General features: G+C 39.7%; 1 protein-coding gene across 3 annotated transcripts in view; it reads left to right on the plus strand.

The window, feature by feature from the left end:
* The window catches only part of LOC133622361 (E3 ubiquitin-protein ligase Midline-1-like), a 121,794-nt gene extending 101,979 nt beyond the window's left edge, over positions 1 to 19,815 (plus strand). For all 3 annotated transcript variants that reach the window (XM_061985007.1, XM_061985008.1, XM_061985006.1), the window contains exons 5-10: positions 1,636 to 1,784; positions 4,341 to 4,468; positions 10,954 to 11,097; positions 12,553 to 12,714; positions 12,936 to 13,143; positions 19,419 to 19,815. In XM_061985007.1, the coding sequence (XP_061840991.1) occupies positions 1,636 to 1,784; positions 4,341 to 4,468; positions 10,954 to 11,097; positions 12,553 to 12,714; positions 12,936 to 13,143; positions 19,419 to 19,767 (1,140 nt within the window). In that variant the 3' untranslated portion in view covers positions 19,768 to 19,815. The remainder of the gene's footprint in view (positions 1 to 1,635; positions 1,785 to 4,340; positions 4,469 to 10,953; positions 11,098 to 12,552; positions 12,715 to 12,935; positions 13,144 to 19,418) is intronic.
* The last annotated feature ends 5,927 nt before the right edge of the window (positions 19,816 to 25,742 follow it).

Consider the following 25,742-nt stretch of genomic DNA (forward strand, 5'->3'; position numbering starts at 1 on the left):
TTCATCACTTTTTATGAGTCCATTCTTTTGCAGTATAATTGATTACCGTATTTTTCGGAGTATAAGTCGCACCGGAGTATAAGTCTCACCTGCCGAAAATGCATAATAAAGAATCGCACTGTAGTCCGGCCAAACTATGAAAAAAACTGCGACTTATAGTCCGAAAAATACGGTACTATCTATTTTTGTAATCAGCCTGACCTAAGCCTTGAGAATAATCTCTGTGATGGTTTAATACCATTTGACAAGGTTTATCCCGTTGAACTGTAAATAGTTTAGATATAATTATTGAATACAATTCAAATCAAGATGACTAATTCAGTGTTTTTTAAAAACTGTTTATTTTTATTTTTATAAATGGCTGTGATGATAATGTCAATGAGGGATTTCTAATCACTGCTATGTTGGAATTCTTATTAATATTGATACTGTTGTTGATATATTTTTGGATTGTTTTGTGTCATGTTTGTGTGTGCTCTCAATTGCTCTGTTGATTGCTATTCTGAATGTTGCTGGACCGGGTTTGGTTTTGGAATTGGAATTGTATTATGGTATTATATTGTGTATTATTTTGTTGGATTGATTAATAAAAAATGAAATAAAAAAAGATTACTAATTCAGTGTTGGCGTTTGAGTGGGCCCTGGGCCCCTTGGTAGTGGTTTTGTTGGGCCCTGAGGTCACAAAGGTTAAGAACCTCTGGTTTAATGAACACATCTAGTGCATATTTATATTCCATTCTTTCTTGAGTCTTTTTGTTCTTGCAAACTAAAGCACAATTATTATAGATTAAAAAATAACATGTTGTCATGTCTGTGTGATCATGTTTTGTTTTAGTCATGTTCGGTTTTGGTTTTGGACTTTTTGTGCACTTTTGTTTGTTTTGTCACCATAGCAACCATTCGTTTTCCCCTGTCACGTCACACACCTGTTTTCACTAATCATGTCTGTAGTATTTAAGTTCATTGTTTTCAGTTTGTCTTTCTGGCGACATCCGGATTCATACCCCTGTCACACTCTGTTTACCTCTGCGCACTTCATAGTCCATGCCAAGTAAGTTTTTGTTTATTAATGCCACAGTTAGTGTTTTTGTTTCATTGTTCACAGTTCCTGCCTATGTGCAAGTTTTGTTTTCATTAGCCAAGTTATGTACCTCCGCCATTGTGCACGCTTTTCGTTTGTTCTTTTTTGATATATTAAATAAAATATGTACTCACATTCCCGTCTCGCCCGAGCCAACTTTCTGTTGCCTTCAGGAAAAACAAAACCAAAGGACCAAGTAATGACACATGTATTTGTGATTAATCAAAATTAATCCACAGTAACCCTGTGATTAATCTGAAAGTAATTCAAACTAACGCGGAACTGCACCACGGTATATTATGGTGCAGTATGTCTGGTTGTGTGTGATATATACTGTAGTAACCGACCAGTTCTAAAAAAAATATCTTGGACTTTATTTTTATTTTATCCAAAGCACTCATGGATGTGAACTGGAATAGTCTCGGGACTTTTTATTGTTGATATTTCCTGCAACTTACGATCTCCTGTCACAAAGTGTTAAAGAAAACCCACGATATCTAACCCTGTGTCGGACTGTTGTCAGAATTGTCACTGGAACCGTCGCCCCTCTGCAGGCGCAAAGGCTACGCAAGCTGGCCCAGCAGATCTCCAACTGCCAGCAGTGCATCGAGAGGTCCTCTGTACTCATCACACAAGCGGACCAGACACTGAAGGAGAACGACCACGCCCGCTTCCTGCAGAGCGCCAAGAGCATCAACGACAGGTCAGGAATCCGCCGCACACGCGGTGCTGGCCCAGTTACTCACGGTTCACGCAGAGAACTGAGGGTAGTGCAAGACGAGGCCATCTGGAAACACGAGTGTGCTTGATTTCCCAACGCGGGGATTACATTTACTATTTAACCTAATCTTATTCCACTTGTCTGCTTAAGCTTCTGTTAAGCTCTTCAATTGATTTTTGGGCCCACGGAAAACAGGCAGAGAAACCCAACAGATGTAAAAGAAAGCATCTGATTAGCATATTCTAATTAAGTTGGATCGTCCGGTTCTCCATTTGACTTAAAAGGGACAACTATAGGGAATCATTGGACAGAATCTCCATGTTTTCTGAAGATCCTTTTAATGTTGCTCCTTTTAATTGGGAAAAACATTAGACCACAGAAAGCCTCCTGGGCCTGACTCGGTTGAGCCTTATTTTCTAAAGCTGGCAGCTGAAATTTACGGCACAGCCACTTTCAATTAATTTTAATCTTTCAATTAAAAACAAAGACGTTCCATCAGTTTGGAAATCTGCTTTTGTCCTCCGATTATTAAAGGGAGGTTATCCAGCAGTTCTTACAAATTATTGTCAAGACTTGGACTATGGTGTGGTTTGTTTTCCCGTGGTGCAAAGCGACTTGACCGGACACGACGTGAAGGTAAGGACATGTTTAATTTTAACACTCAAAAGGAACAAACAAACGGCGCTCACAGCGGAGGTACAAAACCTGGCTATGAAAATAAAACATTCGCACGAAGGCAGAACTATGGAAATAACAAAACTTGCAAACTATGGCCTGAATAAAGAGAACTTACTTGGAACGAGAAAAGGACATGACAAAGAGCAGCATGGATATCAACAAGGGTGTGTAGAGCAGTGACGTGCAGTCACTAGAGGCAGGTGAGGCGGGGCCTCACCTGCCATCATGGAAAGAAAAAAAATTTAAAAATAATTTTTTTTAATTAAATTGTTATATGTATCCAGTGATTATACTATAAAGTTATTTTCCATTTAACTTCACCAGTTTTAGATTATTTTTATTTAAAATCGCTGAATTTTCACATTTGCCGTTCAAATACTGAGAAGAGACGGTGCGGTGAACAGCAGCCAGTTGAGGCACGTCACTCAGTTGTGCCTCAACATGGATTGCGGACTCGGCTAGCTGCTGGCCTGCTGTGCAGTGAGACCGTATTGCTATATGAACCATATTATACATTTCCATAGTTTAGTTAGCTGAGGTATATAATGTACAGTGTATTTTGTCAACGACTATATGTGTGTAACGTATTTCTTGTGCTGAGCGATCATAAAACGGCTGCAAAAGACGCACTGGCTGAGGCTCGCATTAATCCCGCCTCCTGCACCCCCGGCGTAGAATGCAACCCCTGATGGGAGTGTTATATCAACTAAAGCCCACACTTAAACTTTCCAGGTGCAAGATTGAATCTATTTAAAAAAGTTATTTCATAAGAAGCCAAAAAGTGCAAAAACAATAATGTTCGTGTTGGAGGAGTTGTGAATGACTGCAGGGCCACAACATTAGGTACACCTGCAGACTGCAGGTGTACCTAATTCACAACTCCTCCAACACGAACATTATTGTTTTTGCACTTTTTGGCTTCTTATTAAATAACTTTTGTAACCTATTTTTATGGGCTTTCCTCTTTGTGATGTTAAGTTCCTCTTATGCGCTGTTATACAGTATATGCCTTGAGCTCTTATTTTGAAGGCGCTAAGAGCGGAAGTGATGGCACGTTGGAGTGGAGCGGAGGTTTTTGAAAGAAGGTAAATAAAGTGGTCCTCGTGTTAACTGGAGCCTCCGTGTTTGTTATTTTGTGTGCATTCATAAAAAGCAAGTCTCCATAATCTAGCAAAGGCATGAAAGTGGTCAGAATCAAGCGTTTCCTAACTTGTAGTGAAAAACAGAACTTGTGACTAAACTTAAAATTAAATTGGGATTTTTCTTTTGAAAGAAGTTGTTTCAATGTGAGATTTAAAAGACAAGTGCTCATCAATAACAATCCCCAAGTACTTATATGTGGCGACTGTTTCAAGTTCAACCTTATGAGCAGTTAATATTTTTGGAGTGCTCAATGGCAATAGTTTGCCGTTAGAAAATAAAACCACCTTGTCGTTGGTACACTTTTGTTTACAAGGCTCTTCTGGGACTATTGCCCTCTTACATCTGTACATTGATTACACGGAGAAGTACTGACTCTTATGCTCTGAGATCCAACGATCAGCCGTTGGTCCCTTTTGCTCGCACAGAGCTGGAGAGAAAAACTAGTGTGTTTGTAGCTCGTTGTGTTTGGAACATGCTACAAATGCTTTTAAATCTAAACTGAGAGCATTTGAAGCTGCCCCAGTTTTACTTGATGTCCATCCTGTCATTTTAATGTGTAATGTGAATGTAATTTTTTTATGTGTAACTTTGCTGCCTCTTGACCAGGACTCCCTTGAAATAGAGGTTTTTAATCTCAAAGGGATTTTTTCCTGGTTAAATGAAAGTTAAATTAAAAAAAATACAACTTGCATTCAGTGTTTGATTTACTGTGTTTAGGGTTTCCATGGCAACTGCCTCAACCCAAGTGCTGATCCCCGAGATACACCTGACAGACAAGTTTGACAACTTTGCCCTGGACTTTTCCAGAGAGAAGAAACTGCTGGAGAATCTCGATTATCTCACTGGTAAACCATAATTCCTTGCCGGGAAAAAACGAAAATCCAATCAGCATTAAGCTGAAAAATACAATTTTTCGGGGATGTACACTGCCCTTAAATTTTCCAAAGCGGTTTTAGATTTCATTCAAATAAACATTTACTGTGTTTTTTATCTTGTCAGTGTTATCTTCAAAACAAATAATAATAAAAGCAACTCCCAAAACAATTTCTCAGCAAACACCTTCTCACAATATTAATTTTCTTGCATCTGGAACATTCCTGCACACACTCACAGTTATTGCCAGCATGCATGTGCAGTAATGCGTGTGTCTCCATGGTGAAACCAACACGCAAAATCCTCATTTTAAATAAAGCGGTCTGCACCCCTTTGTTATCGATTGTACACGCAGACTTAGTAGATCACACGCAAAACTCCCACTAATGGTACACACAATTTTATACTTTGCACATGTTGTTTAGTGTGTGGTATTTGGATTTCAGTAGAATAGGCGTTTTTAGAGTAAAAAAGGCTGTAAAAGATAACCTGTAATCAGTGTTGGGTTAGTTACTGAAAACCAGTAACTAGTTACAGTTACTAGTTACTTTATTTCAAAAGTAACTCAGTTACTAACTCAGTTACTTAAACCAAAAAGTAATGCGTTACTGTGAAAAGTAACTATTTAGTTACTTATATATATATTTTTTAATTTTTTTAAGGCCCCATTTAATGCCCTTTTAGCCTTCATTTTAGTACTGTTATTGCACTGGAGAATAATACAATCTGTTGTTCAACTTGACATGCATTTGCATCATTGAACTCTGCTAAGCAATGTGCTCTACATACAACACACAAAGACAAAGATATGTTTTAAAGGGCCAATTTGTTTCAGACCAGAACAAATTGACAAAACTATTTTAAGTAGCTGCAACTTAACATACATAAGTAACAAACAGCATAATAACAACATAGCTGTAAAACAAGAAAGGCACACACTACATACATAAAGCCTAACCAGGCGTTTTCTCAAGGAATTCTGAAATAAAATCATGTCTGAAGCCCAGAACACTCTACACATTTCCCCACTTAGTTTAGAGAAAAGGAAATATTAGCCTGGCCCACTAGTATCCCTCTTTAGGTTTGTGAACTTTATAGTCTAAACATTTAGAGTGATGTGATAATCAAACACTCTAAAAGTTTAAAATGAAAGAGTATATAAGAGAATTGACAGAGTGTGTGTACCTTCACGTGTGCAGTGCCTCGTTAAAATCCAGCCGCTGTTGGAGGTGGAGGTGAGTGTGTCTCTTTACTAGCTTCGTCGAAGCATGTTGTTTTTGTCGCTGTTTCAGCATATTTGAAACTTACATTCAGCTAAAATGTTCTTTTCTTTGTGGTCGATAAAAGAAACGTACTGAAAATATCTCCATTTTAAGAAACTCGGCTTCGGGGTTCGCCATGACGTCTTGATAGTAGACACAGACACGCCCCCTCCCCCACACACACACTCACACACACACACACGTACACACAGACAGCGCGCGGCGCGCCTCTTTTTCGTCGCCTCTTCAGCAGCGACACTCAGATCTTCTCAGTTTCTAGCCGATACTACATAAAAAATAACGCAAAATAACGCAGTAACGCATCATGTAGTAACGGTAACGGAGTTACTGAATATAAAAAATAACGCGTTAGATTACTAGTTACCGCCGATAGTAACGGCGTTACAGTAACGCGTTACTTTGTAACGCGTTAGTCCCAACACTGCCTGTAATTACATACGTCCGATAATGGCTTTTCTGCCGAAGTCCGATATTTTCCAACTCTTAATTACCAATTCCGATATCAACCGATACCGATATATACAGTCGTGGAATTAACACATTATTATGCCTAACTTTGTTGTGATGCCCCGCTGGATGCATTAAACAATGTAACAAGATTTTCCAAAATGAATCAACTCAAGTTATAGAAAAAAATGCCAACATGGCACTGCCATATTTATTATTGAAGTCACAAAGTGAATTATTTTTTTTAACATGCCTCAAAACAGCAGCTTGGAATTTGGGACATGGTCTCCCTGAGATGCATGAGGAGGTTGAGGTGGGCGGGGTTGGGGGGCGGGGGGGGGGGGGGGGTATATATTGTAGCGTCCCGGAAGAGTTAGTGCTGCAAGGGGTTCCGGGTATTTGTTCTGTTGTGTTTATGTTGTGTTACGGTGCGGATGTTCTCCCGAAATGTGTTTGTCATTCTTGTTTGGTGTGGGTTCACAGTGTGGCGCATATTTGTAACAGTGTTAAAGTTGTTTATACGGCCACCCTCAGTGTGACCTGTATGGCTATTGACCAAGTATGAATTTCATTCACTTGTGTGTGTGAAAAGCCGTAGATATTATGTGATTGGGCCGGCACGCAATGGCAGTGCCTTTAATGTTTATTGGCACTCTGTACTTCTCCCTACGTCCGCGTACCACTCCGTACAGCGGCGTTTTAAAAAGTCATACCTTTTACTTTTTGAAACCGATACCGATAATTTCTGATATTACATTTTAAAGCATTTATCGTCCGATAATATCGGCAGTCCGATTTTATCGGACATCTCTACCTGTAATGCATGTGATTACCATATTTTTCGGACTATAGGACGCATCAGGGTATAACAAAATTTTGGGAAAAATAATATTTTTCCATATATGAGACGCACCGGACTATAAGCCACAGATATATACATTGTGAAATGACTTATTTACACTGACGGACTCTGTAAATGTTTATTTAAATAGTGAAGTGATTCCAAATGGTGCCAGTAACACGGCAGTACAACGGCTGATCAAACAAAAGAGAAGTAATCGTCATGGACCCACTAGCTGCGGAAGCTATCTCCCCAATCATCTAAACCAGGTCTGGGCAATTATTTTGACTCGGGGGGCCAAATTTAGAGAAAAATTTTAGAGATGTCCGATAATATAGGCATGCCGATATTATCGGCAAATAAATGCGTTAAAATGTAATATCGGAAATTATCGGTATCGTTTTTTTTTAATTATCGGTATCGTTTTTATTTATTTTTATTTATTTATTTATTTATTTTTATCAACATAAAAAACACAAGATACCCTTACAATTAGTGCACCAATCCAAAAAACCTCCTTCCCCCATTCACACTCATTCACACAAAAGGGTTGTTTCTTTCTGTTATTAATATTCTGGTTCCTACATTATATAACAATATATATCAATACAGTCTGCAAGGGATACAGTCCGTAAGCACATGATTGTGCGTGCTGCTGGTCCACTAATAGTACTAACCTTTAACAGTTAATTTTACTAATTTTCATTAATTACTAGTGTCAATGTAACTGTTTTTATATTGTTTTACTTTCTTTTTTATTCAAGAAAATGTTTTTAATTTATTTATCTTATCTTATTTTATTAATTTTTTTTAAAAGCACCTTATCTTCACCATACCTGGTTGTCCAAATTAGGCATAATAATGTGTTAATCCCACGACTGTATATATCGGTTGATATCGGTATCGGTGATTAAAGAGTTGGACAATATCGGAATATCGGATATCGGCAAAAAGCCATTATCGGACATCCCTAAAAAAGATGTGTCTGGGGGCCGGTATATCTATTTTTAGGAACACTAATACAAAACCTCACAATAATGTCTGATTGAATGCTAAAAACGTTATGACAGACCGCCTTCAAAAACGTAATGGAATTTTAAATTTTTCTATGAACGATAAAACACTGAATATTGACAACATATGAACGTTACACCCCCTTTCGATCGACATATTTTACAATCAAGTGAAACGCAACAAAAATGCAACAAACTGTGAAATATGAACGCGAAGGGTACAAAATAAACCCACCTAAAATCTGATATATATGATATTTGCTGAATTTCCCCCAGGGATCAATAAAGTACTTTCTATTCTATGATATTCTATTCTATATATCACTAAGCTTTAGAACTTTGTTGTGAAAATCTCCTTCCGCGTCTGTGGAAACACGTCCCGCCCACACTGCTTGGTGCCTCGTCTGAGCTGCTGTGACGTAGATTACCATAGTAATAGTTAGATGACCATAGTAACTAATTGGATGACCATAGTAACTAATTAGATTACCATAGTAACTAATTAGATGACCATAGCAACTAATTAAATTACCATAGTAACTAGTATGTCATCCAAGCATTGAAATACTTTGTATAGTTGAAGACTTACGGTCATTAGAAAAGATGACTGCACATCATAATGGCAGCTACACTTTCCATCTTAAAGATCTAAAAAAATTATTTGGGAATGTCCGGCGGGCCAGATTGAAAAGCTCAACGGGCCGCATGTGGCCCCCGGGCCTTAATATGCCCAGGTCTGATCCAAAAAGACTCAATAACTCCACGGTGATGTTTTGGTGAGTTTACTGAGGAATTTGTGAAACCGAAACAAAACGTAAACGTGTTAGCATATTAGCTAAAGCTAACGACGTTAGCGTCAGTCATTACGATGGCATGTACAAATATGCATGAAAACACTCCTACAGACATCACACATTGGACGGTTTAATAAGTATAAACCGTTTTAGTTATTGTAAATCTTAAAAACTACCGCTATGGATGGCTAAAAGACAGAACGTCACTTTACTTCCGATTTGAAAGCACTCAAAGGATGAGCACTGCTGCATCTGCAGTGAGCGAACCCGTCCAAAAGATCTGATTTCAAAATGTAAGCAATAGTAAACAAACAAAGGGGTCGTGAATCACTGTTCTATAGCACATTGTGCTTCAAGACCACCACCATCGTGCCCCTGCCAAAGAAAACACTGTGACCTGTCTGAATGACTATCGCCCTGCTGCACTCACCCCAATAGTGATGAAGTGCTTTGAGAGGATAGTCATGTCACACATCAAGAAGACCATCCCAGACACACTGGACCCTCAAATAGTTTGCCTACCGGCAGAACCGGTCCACTGAGGATGCAGTCAACACCGTCATCCACTTAGAGGGCAAGGACACCTATGCTAGGTTATTATTCATCGACTACAGCTCTGCTTTTAACACGGTCATCCCACAAAAACTCACTGCTAAACTCCTCACTGTTGGTCTGACACCGGCTTTCTGTGACTGGGTCCTGAACTTTCTCACAAACCGGCCCCAGTCAGTCAGAATCGGCAACCAGACATCAGACACAAAGGTTCTAAGCATAGGGACCCCCCAAGGCTGCGTGCTGAGCCCCCTATTGTACACCCTCTTCCCACACGACTGTGTGGCCTCCCAGAACAACACCAGTATCATCAAGTTTGCAGATGATACTACGGTCGTCGGACTGATCACCGGGGGAGCTGAGCCAGCATACAGAAGGGAGGTAGCGGAACTGGTGGCCTGGTGTCAGGATAATAATCTCTCCTTGGACACAGACAAGACCAAGGAGATGATTATTGACCCACAGAGAAGGAGTACCCACTACACACCTCTGTACATAGGGGGAACAAAGGTGGACAGGGTGAAAACCTTTAAATTCCTCGAGACCCACATCAGCGAGGACCTCACCTGGGATCACAACACCCAACAAACAATAAAGAAAGCCCAGCAGCGACTGTACTTCCTAAGAAGGCTGAGAAAATTTGGCATGCCACCCGAAATTCTCAGCAACTTCTATAGAAGTACGGTTGAGAGCGTCCTTACAAGCTCAATCACGGTCTGGTATGGAAACTGCACTGCTAAGGACAGGAAGGCACTCCAGCGAGTGATTAAAACTGCTCAGTACAAATCAGGAGCAGCCTTCCCCTCACTACAGGACATGTACTCTACCAGGGCCACCAGGAGAGTCACAACATCATAAAGGACAGTACACACCCCCAGCACAGTCTCTTCAGCCTCCTACCATCAGGCAGACAATACAGGAGCCTGGAATCCAGGACTACACGACTGACAAACAGTTTCTACCCACAGGCCATCAGGCTTGTGAATGCTAACTTGTGAATGCTAGCTCCCCCCTCCCCCGTTTTACTTTTGTCTTTTTGAACAAAAGACAGCTACCATGACCACCCCCGAACTGTGAACCATCACTGTAGACACTTTTCACCTTTGATCACTAAAGACACTTTAACTGCTGCTGTGACCAAATGCCACCTCCATATTTATACTGTTGACTGTCAATCAGAATGTGCAATAATGTTATGTTACTTACTGTGCCTTGTATATACATTTTTATTTTATTTTTAGCTAAGTACCGTGTGACTTGTTGAAGGGTGGACTAGCAAAGTAAGATTTTCATTGTTTGGCAAACTGTCTGTTTAACTGTGCATATGACAATAAACAATCTTGAATCTTGAATCATTGGTCGTCCAACATGTAGCTCTTTGCTCAGTTTGTTTCCCTCAACATAAAAACATATATAATTCAACCCGATTAACTTGACACTGGTTAATGCAAACGTCTTCCGACAGCGGTATCATTAGCGTCACTAATTCGAATGAAGCTTTAACTTATTCTTTTCTCACTTGGATAGCGCCATCGGCTGCGTGCATTAGGGAGGAGCTGTGCACGGCATCCTGCGACACCATCTCGGTCCACTGGACATCTGATGATGAATTCACGGTCGTGTCCTACGAGCTGCAGTATGCCATTTTCACCGGACAGTCTAACATTGCTAGTAAGTCATGTGTGTAAAACGTATATTTTGTGCAAGGGTGAACTGCTTAAACTGTGGACATATGTTGACGTTTGTCTTCATTTCTCATGAATATTAATGTAAACAGGGCTATCTTGGTAGCTGACAAACCATGGCCTATTTAAGCGATGAGTCGACTAATCTATATTATACAAACCCCGTTTCCATGTGAGTTGGGAAATTGTGTTAGATGTAAATATAAACGGAATACATCCATCCATCCATCCATCTTCTTCCGCTTATCCGAGGTTGCGTCGCGGGGGCAGCAGCCTAAGCAGGGAAGCCCAGACTTCCCTTTCCCCAGCCACTTCGTCCAGCTCTTCCTGTGGGACCCCGAGGCGTTCCCAGGCCAGCCGGGAGACATAGTCTTCCCAATGTGTCCTGGGTCTTCCCCGCGGCATCCAACCGGTCGGATGTGCCCTAAACACCTCCCTAGGGAGGCGTTCGGGTGGCATCCTGACCAGATGCCCGAACCACCTCATCTGGCTCCTCTCGATGTGGAGGAGCAGCGGCTTTACTTTGAGCTCCCCCCGGATGGCAGAGCTTCTCACCCTATCTCTAAGGGAGAGCCCCGCCACCCGGCGGAGGAAACTCATTTCGGCCGCTTGTACCCGTGATCTTGTCCTTTCGGTCATAACCCAAAGCTCATGACCATAGGTGAGGATGGGAACGTAGATCGACCGGTAAATTGAGAGCTTTGCCTTCTGGCTCAGCTCCTTCTTCACCACAACGAATCGATACAGCGTCCGCATTACTGAAGACGCCACACCGATCCGCCTGTCGATCTCACGATCCACTCTTCCCTCACTCGTGAACAAGACTCCGAGGTACTTGAACTCCTCCACTTGGGGTAGGGTCTCCTCCGCAACCCGGAGATGGCACTCCACCCTTTTCCGGGCGAGAACCATGGACACGGACTTGGAGGTGCTGATTCTCATCCCAGTCGCTTCACACTCAGCTGCGAACCGATCCAGTGAGAGCTGAAGATCCTGGCCAGATGAAGCCATCAGGACCATATCATCTGCAAAAAGCAGAGACCTAATCCTGCAGCCACCAAACCAGATCCCCTCAACGCCTTGACTGCGCCTAGAAATTCTGTCCATAAAGGTTATGAACAGAATCGGTGACAAAGGGCAGCCTTGACTGAGTCCAACCCTCACTGGAAAGGGGTTCGACTTACTGCCGGCAATGCGGACCAAGCTCTGACACTGATCATACAGGGAGCGAACCGCCACAATCAGACAGTCCGATACCCCATACTCTCTGAGCACTCTCCACAGGACTTCCCGAGGGACATGTTCGAATGCCTAAATGCACACGTTTGTATTCATTCCTGCTGAAAAAAATGTGAATGCACGTGCTTGTACAATCCTAGTAATCGTCTGGCGCCTATTGTGAAAAATGTAAATCATATATCTGAACAATCCGCCCTCCCAGGTCTGTGCAATTCTTTGGAGAGCTGGATGATTGTGCCCAACATCAAGCAGAACCATTACACAGTGCACGGCCTGCAGAGCGGCACCAAATACATCTTTGTTGTCAAGGCCATTAACCAAGCTGGGAGTCGAAGCAGCGAACCCGGGACTCTGAAGACCAACAGTAAGTCTCAGACACACATTAACACATCGGCTTGACCTTTTTGAACTTATTGGAATCATTATTTTCATTTTCTCCACTTAGCTATCGACGGATTTATTTATTTTGCCCTCGGCATACGTGAAAATTGAATTAACGGAAGAATAAATGAGCTGCACAGTGAGGGATCGTGCCTGCTGTAAATCTCAATGTCTTTTCTCCATTTGCACTTCTTCACCTGCCAGGTCAGCCCTTCAAGCTGGACCCCAAATCCGCTCACAAGAAATTAAAAATCTCCCACGACAACCTGACGGTGGAGCGGGACGAGAGCACGTCGAAGAAAGGCCACGGTCAGGAGCGCTTCACGAGCCAGAGCAGCTACGGCGTGGTGGGGAACGTTTACATTGACAGCGGACGGCACTACTGGGAGGCGATGATTGGGGGGAGCACCTGGTGAGTTCTTTGTGGTCCACTGTGAGGATGATGGTCATACTTGCCAAACTTGAGACCTCCGATTTCGGGAGGTGGGGGACGGGGGGGCGTGTTTGGGGGCAGGGGCGTGGTTGGGGGCATGTTTAAGAGGGGAGGAGTATATTTACAGCTAGGATTCACCAAGTCAAGTATTTCATATATATATATATATATATATATATATATATATATATATATATATAAGAAATACTTGACTTTCAGTTAATTCTAGCTATACATATGTATATATATATATATATATATATATATATATATATATATATATATATATATATATATATATATATATATATATATATATATATAAATAAATAAATATACATATATATATATATATATATATATATATATATATATATATATATATATATATATATATATATATATTTATTTATAAAAAAAAGAAATACTTGAATTTTAGTGTTCATTTATTTACACATATACACACACATAACACTCATCTACTCATTGTTGAGTTAAGGGTTGAATTGTCCATCCTTGTTCTATTCTCTGTCACTATTTTTCTAACCATGCTGAACACCCTCTCTGATGATGCATTGCTGTGTGGCACGCACAAAAGTGCTTTCATCAAATGTACTAGAGTCTGGAATCTTCCATCTCTCCCTAGCATGGCCTAACATCGGTAAATTTTTGCTTCCTGAGGAAGATCTTGACTGCCAAGCACTTGGTAGTCCACTACTTCTTCCCGGAGGCTATCCAGGTCTAATCGCAGCTGCGGCTTGGAACTTACAAGCGTATTTCTTCATCTTACTTGTTGTCGGCGTCGCCACAGCTGTATCTTCCTCGTTCTTCTGCTTCGTCTCCTTGTTGTGTGCGCAGTTGTGCACTGCACTCTCTAAAAGCCGTAGATGTTATTGTCACATATGCATGTACAGTAGATGGCAGTATTGTCCTGTTTAAAAGTGTCACAACATTGCTGTTTACGGCAGACAAACTGCTTTACGGTAGACAAAAACGTGACTGCTGTTGTGTGTTGTTCCCGCGCTGGGAGGACGTTATTGAAACTGCCTAACAATAAACCCACATAAGAAACCAAGAACTCGCCCTCGATCATTCTACAGTTATAACGTGATTGGGCAGGCACGCTGTTTATATTGGAGCTGGAGGGGGCGTGGCCTTTAGCTCCGCCTGAATTTCGGGAGATTTTCGGGAGAAAATTTGTCCCGGGAGGTTTTCGGGAGAGGCGCTGAATTTCGGGAGTCTCCCGGAAAATCCGGGAGGGTTGGCAAGTATGAGGATGGTCCTTTTTAAAGGAAAACTGCACATTTTCCCTAAGTGAGACAACAACAAGTCTTGTCTTTTTTCTGTGCGTCCTACACTGCAAAAACTGAAATCTAAGTAAAATGAAATATCTCAAAAAAGGGTGATATTTGCTTATTTGCTGTCTGATAAGATCATTCTTCTCAATAAGCAGATTTTATGTTAGAGTGTTTTACTTGTTTTAAGGGTTTTGGTCTTAAATGATCTTAGTAAGATATTACAGCTTGTTGCTGAGATTTTATGACCTATATTGAGTAAAACATGCTTGAAACTAGAATATCAACTGTTGCAAAACTGTGTCATTAACACTCACAAGTATAAAACTACTTTTTTAAAGTAATAATTTCTTATTTCAAGCATGTAAAAAAAAAGTTCATGACTTTGACACAATTGTGTCTCACATTAAAACAGATGACAGCCAAATGGACTTTGCTGTTTTATTTTCAAAGAAACAATAGAAAATACATACTCATATAGTAGTACAGTTGTTATTGGTGAGAATATACTTATTTTAAGGTATTTTGGGGTTCATTGAGGTTAGTTAATTTTACTTGTTTTGGAAAGTCTTGACAAGACACATTTTATTGTTCTATTGGCAGATAATTTAGCTTAGTTCAAATAAAATACCCCTAATTTTTATGAATTTTTTTCTTGATTTTGAACATTGACTTTTTGCAATAGCCTTCCAAAATACCAAAAAAAAAGCTACTATCACAAGGCGGGTAACAATGCTAAAAAAAACAACCTCTCCAACTGTTGCGCTCGTAACGCGAAAACAAGACAACTTGAAGTATCTTTTGACACACAAAAACGTGCGCGCCCGTTTATTCCATCAAAGACGAGACTGAATGACTGCTTACATCAAAGAGACTCAAAAAGGCGGTCACAACTAACCCCCACCTTTAAGGGGCCACACCGAATTACTCACTCTTAACTGCATACTAGTGTTGTCCCGATACCAATTTTTGTTACCGGTACCAAAATCATTTTGATACTTTTCGGTACTTTTCGAAATAAAGGGGACCACAAAAAATTGCATTATTGGCTTTATTTTAACAACAAATCTTAGGGTACATCAAACATATGTTTCTTATTGCAATTTAGTCCTTAAATTAAATCGTGAACATACTAGACAACTTGTCTTTTAGTAGTAACTAAACAAACAAAGCCTCCTAATTTAGTCTGCTGATGTATGCAGTATGTATGTAATAATGTTTGTCAACATTATTAAGGACAAGTGGTATAAAATGAATTATTAATCTACGTGTTCATTTACTGTTAATATCTGCTTACATTCTCTTTTAACATGTTCTATCTGTAAAAAACTCTTGTGGATGGACTACCAGTCTGTGGTTGCCAGTGTTCTGTACTACATCGTAGTGTGCTGGGGGGGGGCAGTACATCTAAGAAGGACAGCTCCAGACTGGAGAAACTGATCAGGCGGGCCGGTTCTACGATCGGAATAAAACTGGACTCACTGGTGACGGTGGCAGAGAAGAGGACTGTGGAAAATCTAGTGAGCATCCTGGATGATGCCGGTCACCATCTGCATACCGTTATCAGTAGCCAGAGGAGCCTGTTCAGTGCTAGAATGCTTCATCCCAAGTGCAGGACTAATAGACTAAAACAACTCCTTTGTCCCACACGCCATTAGACTGTACAACTCCTCTCTGGTGGAGGAGGAGGAGGGGGGTACTAGGATGACAGGGGATGCAAAACAATAACAGTGCAATACTTTTTCATAACATGGTCACTACTGCCTAGTTTCTCTTGTTATATTCTTATTTTACTGTTATATTTTTATTCTCATTGTTGCTTTTTATTTTTATTCTTATTGTAATATTTTTCAATTTTGTTTCCATTTATACCCCCATTATTTACTTTTTAAATTCGATCTCAATTCGGTACACTGCTGCTGGAATTTTAATTTTCCTGAGGGAACTCTCCTGAAGGAATCAATAAAGTACAGTTAACACTTCTGTTAACATTTAACAATCACTTATTCTTCTGTTGTTTGGATACTTTACATTAGTTTTGGGTATCAATCTGATACCAAGTAGTTACAGGATCATACATTGGTCATATTCAAAGTCCTCATGTGTCCAGGGACATATTTCCTGAGTTTATAAACATAATATACATTTTAAGAAAACAAAAGAAGATGTTGTGATGCCAAAAAATATCGATGTAATCATAGTAGTATCGACTACATACATGCCTGTACTTGATATCATTGCGGTGGATGTCAGGCGTAGATCCACCAATGGCGTTTGTTTACATGTTGATGCCGGTGAGCTACGGTGTGTAGTGAAACATGTTTAGCTATTCCTCGTCCTGCAGGGATGATACTTGTAAGAAACTTACTTTATTTGTCGCCATGGAGGCGAGGATTAGTGATTTAGAAGTCGCTAAAACACTGCCGACGGCGGCTGGACTTTAGTTGCTAACGAGCTAGCTATGTCTTAAAACACCTCTTCCGATGGGCGTTTCAGTGTTATAACTTCACCTTTATCGTTAGTTTTTAAGACAAAATGCGTCCGTTCTCCCTTTTCTGTCTACACACTGTGTCTGCTTGTAAGTACTCCGTGATTGCGTGCCGCCGAGCATGCTCGTCTGCTCGTAAACCAGCAATATCACGACGTAGCGACAAGGCGCGCATGGGGAGGGTGCGGGACCGGTACGTTTTAGAGGCCGTATAGTACCGAAAATTATTCTTCAGTATCGCGGTACTATACTAATCCCGATATACTGCACAACCCTACCGCACATTGTATATGAATGCTAAAAAAGAACAACATTGTTATGTGCACAATAGAACAATGACAGTGAATAATGACGACAAAGTCAAGTAAACAAGTGTGGTGAATTATGTCCTTAAAGGCCTACTGAAATGCGATTTTCTTATTTAAACGGGGATAGCAGGTCCATTTTATGTGTCCTACTTGATCATTTTGCGATATTGCCATATTTTTGCTGAAAGGATTTAGTAGAGAACATCGACGATTTGGTCGCTGATAAAAAAGCCTTGCCTGTACCGGAAGTAGCAGACAATATGCGCGTGACGTCACAGGTTGTGGCGCTCCTCACATCTGCACATTGTTTACAATCATGGCCACCAGCAGCGAGAGCGATTTGGACCGAGAAAGCGACGATTTCCCCATTAATTTGAGCGAGGATGAAAGATTTGTGGATGAGGAAAGTGAGAGTGAAGTACTAGAGGGCAGTGGGAGCGATTCAGATAAGGAAGATGCTGTGAGAGGCGACTGGGACCTGATATTCAGCTGGGAATGACTAAAACAGTGAATAAACACAAGACATATATATACTCTATTAGCCACAACACAACCAGGCTTATATTTAATATGCCACAAATTAATCCCGCATAACAAACACCTCCCCCCTCCCGTCCATATAACCCGCCAATACAACTCAAACACCTGCACAACACACTCAATCCCACAGCCCAACGTATTGTTTACCTCCCCAAAGTTCATACAGCACATATATTTCCCCAAAGTCCCCAAAGTTACGTACGTGATATGCACATAGCGGCACGCACGTACGGGCAAGCGATCAAATGGTTGGAAGCCGCAGCTGCATGCGTACTCACAGTACCGCGTCTGCGTATCCAACTCAAAGTCCTCCTGGTAAGAGTCTCTGTTGTCCCAGTTCTCCACAGGCCAATGGTAAAGCTTGACTGTCATCTTCCGGGAATGTAAACAATGAAACACCGGATGTGTTATCCGGCACAACAGTCAAGGGGTGCATTCTACGGCGGGGGTGCGTTATCCGGCACAACACCTGCCGCAATATACCGTTTCCCACCTACAGCTTTCTTCTTTGCTGTCTCCATTGTTCATTGAACAAATTGCAAAAGATTCACCGACACAGATGTCCAGAATACTGTGGAATTTTGCGATGAAAACAGACGACTTAATAGCTGGCCACCATGCTGTCCTAAAATGTCCTCTACAATCCGTGACGTCATGTGCAGGCGTCATCATACCGAGACGTTTTCAGCAGGATATTTCGCGCAAAATTTAAAATTGCACTTTAGTAAGCCGTTTTGGCATGTTGCAATGTTAAGATTTCATCATTGATGTATAAACTATCAGACTGCGTGGTCGATAGTAGTGGGTTTCAGTAGGCCTTTAAAGCAACCGCTACACGCGTCCCCCCAGAATTCCCCATCACAAAAAAACTAAACAGTCAATGAACAGGGGGACGGACGGGGCCGACCAGACCGGGTGCGCCGGACTGGTACTAACGCCGGGGAGTCTGCAGGGGGGAACCGGCAAGGTATCTGCACTGTCTGGAAAATATAGTATTATTTTTTTACCGCATTTTACAGTAAATGGAAAAACAGCACCACTGTTTTCTGGGGCTGCGATGAGGTTGCGACTTGTCCAGGGTGTACACCGCCTTCCGCCCGACTGTAGCCGAGATAGGCTCCAGCGCCCCCCGCGACCCCAAAGGGAATAAGCGGTAGAAAATGGATGGATGGATGTTTTCTGGGGGGGTTTTACGGAAAAAGCTAGCAGTTTAGTTGCCAGAATTTTTGTGTTAAATTTACATTGTTTTTTACAACATTATATTGTTAATGGAAAAATAGTACAAGTAATTTTTTTTTATTCTGGCAACTTCGCTGCCAGTTTTTCTACTGTAAAAACAAATGTTCTGTCTTTCCATTTACCGTTAAAAACAACAACCGTAGATTTTACAGTCAAAAACTGGCTCAGTCAACAGAATTTTAACGCAAAAAACAGTCGTCGTTTTTTTCAATTTACAGTAATATGCTGTAAAATGTATTGTCATTTTTTTTAATTTGATGGGTAGTTTGCTGCTCCTGGACATCAGTTACGGCATTTTTCAGTTGTTTGGACAACATCTAGAGGCAATAATGTAGACGTTGTTTTCTGTAAAAGGTACCCTAACCCCCCTCGCCCCACCTGCAGGTACGCCGTGGGTATAGCGTACAAGTCCGCGCCCAAGCACGAGTGGATAGGCAAGAACTCGTCCTCCTGGGTGCTCTGCCGCTGCAACAACTCCTGGGTGGCTCGCCACAACAGCAAGGAGCTAGCCATCGAGCCGGCGCCCCACCTGCGCCGTGTCGGCGTCCTCTTGGACTACGACGCCGGCTACCTGACCTTCTACGATGCTGTGGGCTCCCAGCAGCTGCACACCTTCAACGTCTCCTTTGCCCAGCCCGTGTGCCCCGTGTTCAACGTGTGGAACAAATGTCTGACAATCCTCTCAGGCCTCCCCATCCCTGACCACCTGGAGGGGCTGGAGCCTCAAGATTGAATGCAGTCACATACTGTATCATCCTCTAAATGACTGATCCTGCAATCATAATCACATTTATATATATATATATATATATATATATATATATATATATATATATGTACATACATACATAAATACATATATGTATTTATGTATATATATATATATATATATATATATATATATATACATCTATATGCATACGTATGTGTGTGTGTGTATATATATATATATATATATATATATATATATATATATATATATATATATATATATATATATATATATATATATATATACACATACTAGTAATAAAAGTATTCCTATATAATATTCCTAACCTGTTTACGACTGAAAATCATGACCAATATAAGGACAGTACAGGGTACAGATACAATTTTATGGCACGCAAGAGTTACATACAATAGGGAACAAGGGAAAACGGTATTGTTTTGTTTACAGTAAGGCCCCATTTGTCGGGCTCTACCTGACACATGTAACGTGACAAATTGGGAGGGTGCACTATCCACTTTGACCGCCAGACGGCAGTGGAGTGTTGGATATATGTTTCGTGGCAATTCCAGCATCGCTTGCTTTGTGGCGGGGCACTTTCCATCATTTTCAGCAACTTCCCCCGCCTTCTTCCTCTCGTGCGAGATCCACTCCAGAACGTGGGTCGTATGAATCCCTTCCCTACTGTACATCAGCTCATCATTGCGCACTGAACATGTGACATGTACTGTATATTTTTCCGCTGTTCGCCCGAAAGCTAAATAACACAAAATATTATTGGAAAAAAAGGGGAAATAACATCACAAATTCCTAGAATTTTTTTTTTTTTTTTTTTTTTTTTTTTTTGCACAATAAATGTGGGTATGCATACTTTTAATTTAATTTGGAGTTGGAAAAGTGTTGATTTTTTATTGCTGGCAGTCAAGCAGGTTGTGCTATTTAACATTGTTATTAGGAGTGTCCCGATACAACCTTTTCACAAGCTATAGTGATACTTCTAATATTTTTTGTGCAAAAATGTTGGAAAAGGCTTCATTACTAGAAAAAGTAGGTCATACAACCACTCACCTATTTATTATTAACTGTCTGTGATGTACCTATGCTGTCTTTAAGTTGAAGTGGAGTGGTAATTGTTTATTTTGGCGACACCCAGAGGGCATAACCCTTCATGAACTTAAGCTCATGAGATAGTAAATACCATGATGCGGACACGTTTGTTACTGGATGCTTTCTAATACACTTCTGCCTTGGAGACTTGGTATACGTAAGTAAAGTTCGACCGTAATGTATAATTACTATATTAAACATGTATTTTTGCCTCATTCTTGTGAGAATCCTGCATGTAACTGAAGCATTCAGGAGTGGGGATTTTCAAGGACTACCCGCGACAATACAACTTTACTTACTGTATATTACATGTAAAAGACTTGTTTATACAAATGTGTTTTAGACTGCAATATTGTTCAATTAAGGACACGTGTGCGCTATTGTGTGCTTAGCTGTTGCGCAGCTGCTAGCTTCTTGTAGCATACAGCCTACCATGTTTACTTTTTACAAATTTGATGAGGTGGCGACTTGTCCAGGGTGTACGCCGCCTTCCGCCCGATTGTAGCTGAGATAGGCTCCAGCGCCCCCCCGCGACCCCAAAGGGAATACGCGGTAGAAAATGGATGGATGGATGGATGACTAAAATACAAGAGAAGACCGACCTTGTGTGTTTTTATTGGAGGACATTCAGATGTCAACTGTCCAGTTTTGCACGAGTAAACACGCTGCAGGACTGCGTGTATCTGAGATTTTAAACGCAAGCCGATATAATTCGATATATATATATATTTTTTTTGCTGAAATCAGAACCGATATCAGTATTGGATCGGGACACCCCTACTTGTTATGCTGACATGCACGTTTTCCCCACAGTTTTTTTGTAAATCAAAATGTGGATCAGGTATATGGCCGTGTGTTACTTTGTAAATTACACAATTGAAGATGATATTTTCACACATAAGTCTTATATTATTGTCTACTACGACACAAGAATATATATATATATATATATATATATATATATATATATATATATATATATATATATATATATATATATATATATATACGCACGTAAATTTTATATGTATATATATATATATATATATATATATATATATATATTTATATATATATATATATATATATATATATATATATATATATATATACATATATAGAGTATATATATATATATATATATATACACATGTATATGTATATATATAAATATAAATATATACACACATAAATTGTATATACATACACATTTATACACATGTAAATATGTATATATATATATATATATATATATATATATATATATATATATATATATACATATATATCATATATATATAAACAAACATATATACATACACATGTATGTATGTATGTATGTATGTATGTATGATTATTAAAGTATGTAACTAAGTATATATACAGTATATTTATTTATACAAAATATATATATATATATATATATATAGTATATATATATATATATATATATATATATATATATATATATATATATATATATATATATAAATATATATGTATATATATATATATATATATATATATACATATATATAAATATATATATATATATACATATACATATATGTATATACATACATATATATATATATATATATATATATATATATATATATATATATATATATATATATATATATATATATATATATATATATATATATATATATATATACACATAAAAAAAAAATAAAAAAAAAATATATATATATATATATATATATATATATAGTAATAAAACTGTTCCTTTTTTGACTACCTGAGAAGCCCTCAGACAGGCATTGGTCACTTATTAACGTAAACGCTGTACTTTTTCTCTGCAGCTATTGGCTACTTACATATGGGGGACTTGCCAACCATGAAAGCCTAATTTTACATCAAACCAAATTCAACTACAGTATAGCATTTTTTGGTCATCTACAGTTCATTTTCAAAATACATTTTTAGAGTTTACTTTCGGCAGAGATCAACCGGAGCGTCTCCATGTAAATAGAAAGACTCGGTTGTATTTCTTGTTGTCATGTTGTCGTCAAACCCGGTACATTTTAAAGTGTGTGTATTCTGTGTTTCCATGGGGATACATTAACTCTGTGTTCTAGCTGATGCATATCCAGTACTTGCTTCATTGTCTCCACCTGAGCCCTATAAACATGTTTTTCATGACATCGGTGGTAAAACGAGGTGGCCTCACTTGTCTGAGGAATACAGAAAAAGGGTAAAAAATAAATATTAATTTGCACATTGAGCATGGCTATTTTTTTTCCAAAACAAGCTTAGTTGTGACTCCACTTGTTTCAGAGATGTACAGGAAGCACTGCATGAAGATACCAGATCTTTATGCTCTGATATCGATTCTCATATCAAAATATCGATACTCTTGACACTTTAGTGCTTATGGGCCCGTAATATGTTGTCGGAAAAAAACAACAACAGTAAACAAATAAGAAAAAAATGCTGAACATTTCATTCAAATTTGATACAGAATGAATACAAAAAGTATGTGGGGGATATTATAAAACAAAACTTAGTGACAGCTGTGTGCTATAAGTAAGAAATTGTATTATTATGTGTTAGTTATCAAAATGTCAGCTTTTTCTCATTACATTATGTCTTTTAGCTCTTTTTTTTATTTTTTTTATTTTTACTGTTTGTCTTTCTAACAATATGTTGCAGGCTTTGGACACCATAACAATTGATAGTACACTTTGTCACCTACAACGCAAACCTGACACTCAGTTTTGTCTTTAAATATATCATCTGCCCCGCGACACATTGATGACACATTCGGTGCAAAATAACGGCACCATTTGTTTAGAAGTCTATATTGTTTGAAAAAGAACCCCTCATGGCAGCAACACTTGAAATACACTACTTATTAGATTTTACCACACACATTGTACAAAGTATCAGTATCAAATCAGTATCGCTGATACCAGCAATAACTTTACTCAGTTTCGGATCGGAAATAAGATTGCATCACTAAGGTTTACTTGCACTAAAATAAAAAATTAAAAGCATTTTTATTTTAGTGCAACCTCTACGGTCCGTAATATCGTCAAAAGGTTCAGGGAATCTGGAAAAATCACTGCACGTAAGCGATGATATTACGGACCTTCGATCCCTCAGGTGGTACTGCATCAAAAACTGACATCGGCGTGTAAAGGATATCACCACATGGGCTCAGGAACACTTCAGAAAACCACTCTCAGTAATTACAGTGCGTCACTACATCTGAAAGTGCAAGTTAAAACTCTACGATGCAAAGCAAAAGCCATTTATCAACAATACCCAGAAATGCCGCCGGCTTTGCTGGGCCTGAGTTCATCTAAGATGGACTGATGCAAAGTGGAAAAGTGTTCTGTGGTCTGACGAGTCCACATTTCAAATAGTTTTTGGAAACTGTGGACGTTGTGTCCTCCGGAACAAAGAAGAAAAGAACCATCCAGATTGTTATAGGCGCCAGCATCTGTGATGGTATGGGGGTGTATTAGTGCCCAATGCATGGGTAACTTACACTTCTGTGAAGGCACCATTAATGCTGAACGGTACATACAGGTTTTGGAACAACATATGTTGCCATCCGAGCAACGTTATCATGGACGCCCCTGCTTATTTCAGCAAGACAATGCCAAGCCACGTGTTACAACAGCGTGGCTTCATAGTAAAAGAGTGCGGGTACTAGACTGGCCTGCCTGTAGTCCAGACATGTCTCCCATTAAAAATGTGTGGCACAATATGAAGCCTAAAATATGAAAAAGGAGACCCCGGACTGTTGAACAACTTAAGCTGTACATCAAGAAAGAATGGGAAATAATTCCACCTGAAAAGCTTCGAAAATTGGTCTCCTCAGTTCCCAAACGTTCACTGAGTGTTGTTAAAAGGAAAGGCCATGTAACACAGTGGTAAAAATGCCCCTGTGCCAACGTTTTTGCAATGTGTTGCTGCCATTTAAATTAAAAGTTATGATTATTTGCAAAAAAAAAAAAAAAGGATTGAAAAGGATTTGCAAATCATTGTATTCTGTTTTTATTTACCAAATACACAACATGCCAACTTTACTGGCTTTGGGTTTTTAAATGTCAGAAAAAAAAAGTACAGCTTTACGATAGCCCCCACTTCAACTCCCCTGCCTTTCCTCACCACCTTTCCTACCAGTTAAAATAATCTCCAATGTTTGCTTTCTGTCTTAAAACTTTCCGGTGACCTTTTGATACATTTACACAGAAAATCAATATTTTCTTTCTCCTAGGTGAAACTTTCCACACTTGTAGGGAAGGTCAGGAATTGTGTTAACCTTAATCAAGGACGGTGTTTGCCAAGAGTGTGCGCAGTTTATTCTGCCGGACATTTGCTCACGCAATGACACACAGCTGTGTTATTAGCATTTTAAAATGGAAGCGATGCATCACAGCAGCATCCGCCGACCGCGTTTGACCTCAAGGATAGTTGACGCAAGGCTTGAGGTCGCAGCCCACTAGATTCCAAGTCCCCTGTGGATCTGGGAACTTTGAACCATCTACCGTCTGCCGCTGAGCCACCTCTTTGTCCTTCAGGCGGACACTGAGCTGTGGCTATAAATTACTTATTCCAGCAGCTGTTAACTGCTGGTTAAATTATGATGAACCAACTTTTTGGAGCGCTTTTGTTTTTTTCCGAGTCGCCGTCAAACACTGTCCTGCTCTGCTCTGTAATTCTACCAATGCCCAGCAGATGTCACTGCAGTTTTCCACACAATACGTTTACAAGCTGGACAGTCAGGACCTGATCTATGAAGAGCCACATACCATGCGCGAAACAGCATGTGTATACTATAAAATAACGTGTACTTTTACACGTTTTTTTACACGTACCATCTTCTTCCGCCTATC

This window comes from Nerophis lumbriciformis, linkage group LG23 (genome assembly GCF_033978685.3).
Source record: "Nerophis lumbriciformis linkage group LG23, RoL_Nlum_v2.1, whole genome shotgun sequence".
NCBI lineage: Eukaryota > Metazoa > Chordata > Actinopteri > Syngnathiformes > Syngnathidae > Nerophis > Nerophis lumbriciformis.